This window comes from Delphinapterus leucas, chromosome 20, assembly GCF_059928025.1.
Source record: "Delphinapterus leucas isolate spDelLeu-1000000601 "Yukka" chromosome 20, BTC_Dleu_Yukka2, whole genome shotgun sequence".
In the NCBI taxonomy this organism is placed as follows: domain Eukaryota; kingdom Metazoa; phylum Chordata; class Mammalia; order Artiodactyla; family Monodontidae; genus Delphinapterus; species Delphinapterus leucas.
This window is the reverse complement of record NC_143148.1, coordinates 48,252,250-48,258,249: the sequence shown is the minus strand read 5'-3', so window position 1 is coordinate 48,258,249 and position 6,000 is coordinate 48,252,250. Positions and strand designations below refer to the sequence as shown.

Here is a 6,000-nt window from a genome sequence, read left to right as displayed (position 1 = left end):
CCGTCCACACAGCCGCCGGCAACAAGAAGACTTGCTCCACCTGCATCCTCCCGCCGCCTTTGCTCTCTTGCAATGAGACACACTTGGCTGGCGCTCCCTCTACCTGCCCAGAACCACCTGACGGAGGGCGGGCATCCCGTGGCCCGGCCCGCTCGGGTCGGCTGGGCGTCCTGCCGGCCAATGGGGAAGGAGCCCCTCCGGACACAGGCAGCGTCCTTAGGAGCGGCCAATGGGAGCGCGGCATGCAAATGAGCAGGTGCGGCGACGGCTGACCAGTCAAGGCGGCAGCGGCTCAGGGGATGTTAAGAGGCGCGCTGGGCGGTCGCGGAGCAGACGCGCAGGCTTCGAGCTGCGAGCTCCTGTCTCCCGCCATGGCCCCCGCTCCGCCCCCCGCCGCCTCCTTCTCCCCCGCCGAGGTCCAGCGGCGCCTGGCGGCCGGCGCCTGCTGGGTCCGCTGCGGGGTCCGCCTCTACGACCTCACCGGCTTCGTGCGGCACCACCCAGGGGGCGAGCAGCTGCTGCGGGCACGGGCTGGTCAGGATGTTAGCGCCGACCTGGACGGGCCACCACACCGGCACTCGGACAACGCGCGCCGCTGGCTCGAGCAGTACTACGTGGGAGACCTGCAAGGAGACCCTCAGGTACAGCCGGGCCCGGGTGTCACACACCCTCTATTCCCCCCACCCTCCCCGCCCCAACTCGCCACTCCCCGGCAGGCCGCGTTCACCTGCCCTCTAGGAGGACCCAAGGTGACAGCCTCCGCCCTCACCTCTCTTCTCTCCAGGTAACAGGCCCCTGCCTACCACCACCCCACCCCACCCCGAACCAGGAGTTTGCCCTTCCTCTCCAGCATTTCCCCTGTCCCTCCTCTATCTGCTACTTCTCCCACCTCATAAGGTGCCAGTCACCCTTCTCAGCTAGTTTGGATTTCCTGATGCCACCCTAGTCTTGCACAGCGGCTTCTCTGGTTGCGTGGAGAGGTTGGCACCGTGTCTTGGGTGGCCTATGTCCTCCCACCCCTCAGACCTCCCTTTACTCCTTGTCTTGCGTGCTGGCTTGGGTGTCCAGCAGAGTGACGTGACAGGGGTAAGCCAGTTTTGCTGGGGAGAAGGGAGTAGCACTCTGGGCTGCCTGCTGCTGTGCACCACAGGCTCGTGATTGTATTTAAACCTCTGACTGATCCTGGGGTGGCTTTTGTTATCCCCATTTTAGGATGTGGAAACTGAGGATCCAGGAGGCACTGTAATTTGAGGTCAATTTGGAATTTGAGGTAATTTGAGCTAGTTAGTGGAAAAGTCAAGTGTGTCTGATTCCCAAATCAATGCTCTCTCCATCCCAAGGATCCTTGGGCCTGGGAGATGATCCTATCCGTTGGGTTCCAGGTAGGCTTGTGCCAGAGGAAAACCGACTCTTCAGGACTTCCCCAGGCCCAGCTGTAGGACTGGTGACAGCGAGGCCATCATGCTTGGACATAAACCAACAGTTGTTCCCTGCTTCTAGCTCTTGCATTCAAGATGGCCCCAGCAAGTGCTTTTAGATCTTTGGATGAAAGGACTTGTCTCTCACTGTTCCAGGTGGCTTTTCACTAGGCCATCTTGCCTAATTCTTTAATCATTTATTCACTCACTCACTTGGTCCCTTAGTGATTGGCAGTACTGAGCTAGGCACTGAGGAGGTATCAATGGACAAAAGCAATACGGTCTTCATGGACCTAACAGGCTAATGAGGTAACATACTAATCCTACAGTAATTCTTCAGTTACCTGGTGCTATCAGAGTATGAATCAGGGAGAGCTTTCTGAAGAAAGTGATATTTACCCTGGGAGCTAATCAATGGATAGGGCTTAAGCCAGGTGAAGTGTGGTGAGAAGAACCTTCCAGACAGAGGGAAAAGAATGTGTGAAGGCTCTGAAGGGTAAGGGCTTGGCAGAGTCAAGGGACAGAAATAAAACCAATGTGACCAGAGGCTGTTGGGCAAGGAGAGGGAGTGGAAGGAGGCGGGAGATCAGCCAGGGCCGCTGTGGTCAGGTTTGGGGACTTGATTCTAAGAACAATGGGAAGCCAGGTAACGGATTCAAGCAGGGGTGTGGCGTGGTCAGATTTGCATCTTTGGAAGAGCATCCTGGCTGCGATGCCAAGAAGGGGTGGAAGGAGCCCATGTGGGTGTGAGGAGACCAGGCGGGAGGCTACCCCATAGCCCAAGTGAGAGGTAACGGTGACGATGACCAAGGGAAGGGGAAGGTTGAATTTGGGAGACTTCATATGTAAAATGGTAGGACTCAGCATTCTGCAGCGGGGGCCCAGTTTAATCTTGGAAGCTGATGTTAGGTGTCAGGTCATGCTGAAGGGGCAGAAGGTTTAGCCATAGATATAACTGAAGCTGAGTGCAGGAAATGAGAGGTGGGAGCCAGAATACTAGAGACTTCCAGGCTCGTGATGGCTCATGGAAGCCATCCTACATTGTAACTGTGTCCTATAAACAGGAGCCTTAGGGTGTGGCCTCTCCTCTCAGCACCATCTAGAGAACCTCTCCTGGCTAGCTGCCCTAGATGGCTTTACCTCCTAGCTCTGCTAGCTACCCAGCAGTATGGTTTGATTTGGCTTTGTTTTGCTTTGCTTTACCTGACCTTCAGAGAATACTGAGTCTAAATTTGTTTCTTACCCCTGCACTCACCTGTTACCCCAAGAGTCCCAGTGTGGCCATGTTTCAGGCATCCTTATATCTGGGCCCCCACCTGAGGATGTGGGAAGAAAACTAAAAATTAACACCACATTTACAAACCATGGCCCAAACTTGACCAACGGCCGTAGTCACCCAATACTCCAGTTGCTCGTCAGCTTCTGTCTACTATTCTGGAAACTAGTGTAGGGTTGTCTTTATATTGGGGAAGGGAGGTATTCAGAGGAGAAATCTGGAGAAGATATCTTTTCAGAGAGAAACCATCTTCATAAGGGCTGAATGGAGAGAAGACATATCTGTTCTTCTCTCTGGTTAAGCCCTTCTGGCAACCCCCATGCTGCCTTCTCCACCTCTCCCATCTCCTCCTGCTGGACCAGGGATGCTGACACCTGTTGAGGCTAGAACCCGGCTCCTGTAGTGTGAAGACCAGAAGGGGCGTTGATGGGGAAGGGGAGTGTCATGAACCAGCTCTGTTGTTTGGAGCTCATTTCTGAATGGTGCCCCTCCTTGAAGTCCTTCTTCCCAAGTGTAGTCCTCAGCAGGGAGCCTGCCGGAGCTCTGCCATGAAATTCCAAGGACAAGGCTCAGCCCCACTGGTTTCCCCTTTCCCCCACTTTGCCACACCCCCTCTGTATACACACTTACCCACACATTCACACTCACAGGGAAGCACACACATGAAACAAGTCAAACTTGTTTGAGCCAACATACCGTGGGGATGAGACAAGATCTTTTGTAGCCCTGCACTTGAGGAAGTGAATCAGTGATGGCTGAGCAGGGAAGCCAGGCCCCCTCCTCGATTGGGCGCTCAGGGCTCCTCACTCCAAGCTTAGATAAGAGTGGCTCATGTTGTTAGTGGGGCATGAAATCCATTGACTGGGCTGCAACCAGCAATTGTGTGTGTGTGTGTGTGGTACGCGGGCCTCTCACTGCTGTGGCCTCTCCCGTTGCGGAGCACAGGCTCCGGACGCGCAGGCTCAGCGGCCATGGCTCACGGGCCCAGCTGCCCTGCGGCATGTGGGATCTTCCCGGACTGGGGCACGAACCCGTGTCCCCTGCATTGGCAGGCGGACTCTCAACCACTGCGCCACCAGGGAAGCCCAACCAGCAATTTTTTTAAAGAAATAGGAAAGAAAAGAACTTCGGGTCCAAACCTCCCAAAGCCATAGATACTGTTTCCCAGACTTGTCATCCACGAATCACTGTTCCAGTTTTTTTCCAAATTGGCATATGACTTGAACTATTTAATACTTATTTTTAAGTAGACTCACTTTTTATTTTATCGTTTACTCACCCTAGGCAATATTCCCAGTGAAATCAGGGTTTACATGCACTTTAAAAATAGAGCTATTAAAATAAATGCTCATCCTCCTATCCCCTAAAATCCTGAGCACCATCAGTGGAGTAAGTCTCACACTTCGGAAGACACAAGGAGCAGAGCTTCTTAACCCTGGAGTTCTATGGACCATTTTATGGGATTGATGGAAGAGATGAAATTGTGTGTAAAACATGCGTGGTTGTGCATTTTTCTGGTGACAGAGCTGCAGCTTTCATCACAGTCCAACCAGAATCCTTCCCTCACTCCAGACCTGCCACCAAGAGGAATATAACTGAAAAGGCAGATCATACTCCCCCCATCTTACACACCCAGACCTTGAGGGGGCCTCCTGCGGGCAGACGTCTGACCATGCCCCTGGAGAAAAGCCCTCTGTTTGGGGAGACCCTAGAGGAAGGCAAGCGCTGACTCCCCAGCCCCTGCTGTTGGGTTAACCCTAATGTCTGAATGTGTGTCGCATCCTAATCCCACAAGGTGTATCTGTCTCTGAGTGGCTGAGAAGTCCCCAGATTCTGCCACATGTGGTTCTGCCAGGCTTTGGGGGTCCAGCCATTCAGAACTTTGGAGCTTGAGTAACTAAATGGGGATGGACAATAGGGAGGAGATCTAAGTGCGGGAAGACTCAGGGTCCCCACCCCACCAGGGGCTCCGGAACAGCTTGAGCACAGCCCAGCTTGGAATGCCGGTCTGAGCTGAGAATTCAGATAAAAGCTGATGACTGGGAAACTTGCTAAACTCCCCCTGCCTGCAGAGCGGAGTGGATGTGAGAAACCTGCTAACTGAAGGGGTCGAGGTCTGCTTAGCCTACAACAAGGCTTCCTAAGTGGGCCTGCCTGGCCAGTCAGCAGCCACCGTCCTTTGCTACCTGCCAGGGACTTGTGAGCCCTGGCCTGCTGTGGTGCCAGGTGAGCCTTACCTGGAGGATGAAGCTAGTGGAAGCTGGGAGTGGGCCAGGGACACAAGTCACTGTGGTTCCATGTGACACAGGGTAAACACAGGCTCCAAGAGTGTCCCCTGGTGTCACCTCAGAATTCAGTGGTAGAAGGGGCTTCGAGACCCAAATTAGGGCGAGGGTTGGAAATTAGGACTCTATGGGGGAAGTAAAAAGAAATAGACAGGAATCTCAGAAACACCCGAGGGTAATCATTTCTGGAAACATTCCCAGCAAAGAACCCAAATTGATGCCTGAGCAGCATCCATCATCTTCCCTTTCCTTATTTATTTATCTTAAGACACACAACTCACTGTTGGTCCATATGTCGTCTTCCTTCATTTAGACAGACAGGAAATAAGTGCCCTGTTCTCTCTGAAACCCACCACGGCCCTGAAAGTACCCTTGCCAGGGCCATCGGGACCTTCACCTGGCTAACCCTGGTGGTCAGTTCTCACCTGGCCTGGCAGCAACTCTCGACATGGCGATCGCTCCCCACTGCTTGACACACTGTCCTCAGCTGGTTTCTGGATACCTCACCCCTTTGGCTTTCTATTGCTGCTGTAACAAATTACCACAAACTCAGTGACTTAAAGCGACACACATCTATTCTCTTGTGTTTCTGGAGCGTCAGAAGTCAGAAATGAATTGGCAGGGCAGCCTCCTTCTGGAGGCTCTAGGGGAGGACGTTTCCTCACTTTTTCCAGCCTTTAGAGGCTGCCTGTGTTCCCTGGCTCCTGGCCCCCAGCCAGCAGTCACATTGCTCTGACCTCTGCTCTCCTGTCCCTTCTCGTTCTCGGACTCTGATTCTCCTGCCTCCATCTTTCACTTATAAGGAACCCTGTGATTACACTGTGCTCCCATCCCCCCCCGCCCCCACCCCCACACCAGATATCCAGGATCATCTCCTCATCACAAAATCTTTAATTTAATCACACCTGCAAAGTCCTCTGTGCCATGTAAAGTAACATAGTCACGGGTTCCAGGTATTGGGACGTAGATTTTGAAGGGGGTTGCGTTATCCCGCCTACTTCACCTCTTATACCCCTGGTCG

The 6,000-nt window shown here is 53.5% G+C and overlaps 1 protein-coding gene across 1 annotated transcript in view; it reads left to right on the top strand.

The window, feature by feature from the left end:
- Nucleotides 1-271: 271 nt before the first annotated feature.
- FA2H (fatty acid 2-hydroxylase) overlaps nucleotides 272-6,000 on the top strand; it is a 65,415-nt gene continuing 59,686 nt past the window's right edge. The window contains exon 1 of the mRNA XM_022583199.3: nucleotides 272-641. Within this exon, the coding sequence (XP_022438907.1) occupies nucleotides 300-641 (342 nt within the window). The 5' untranslated portion in view covers nucleotides 272-299. The remainder of the gene's footprint in view (nucleotides 642-6,000) is intronic.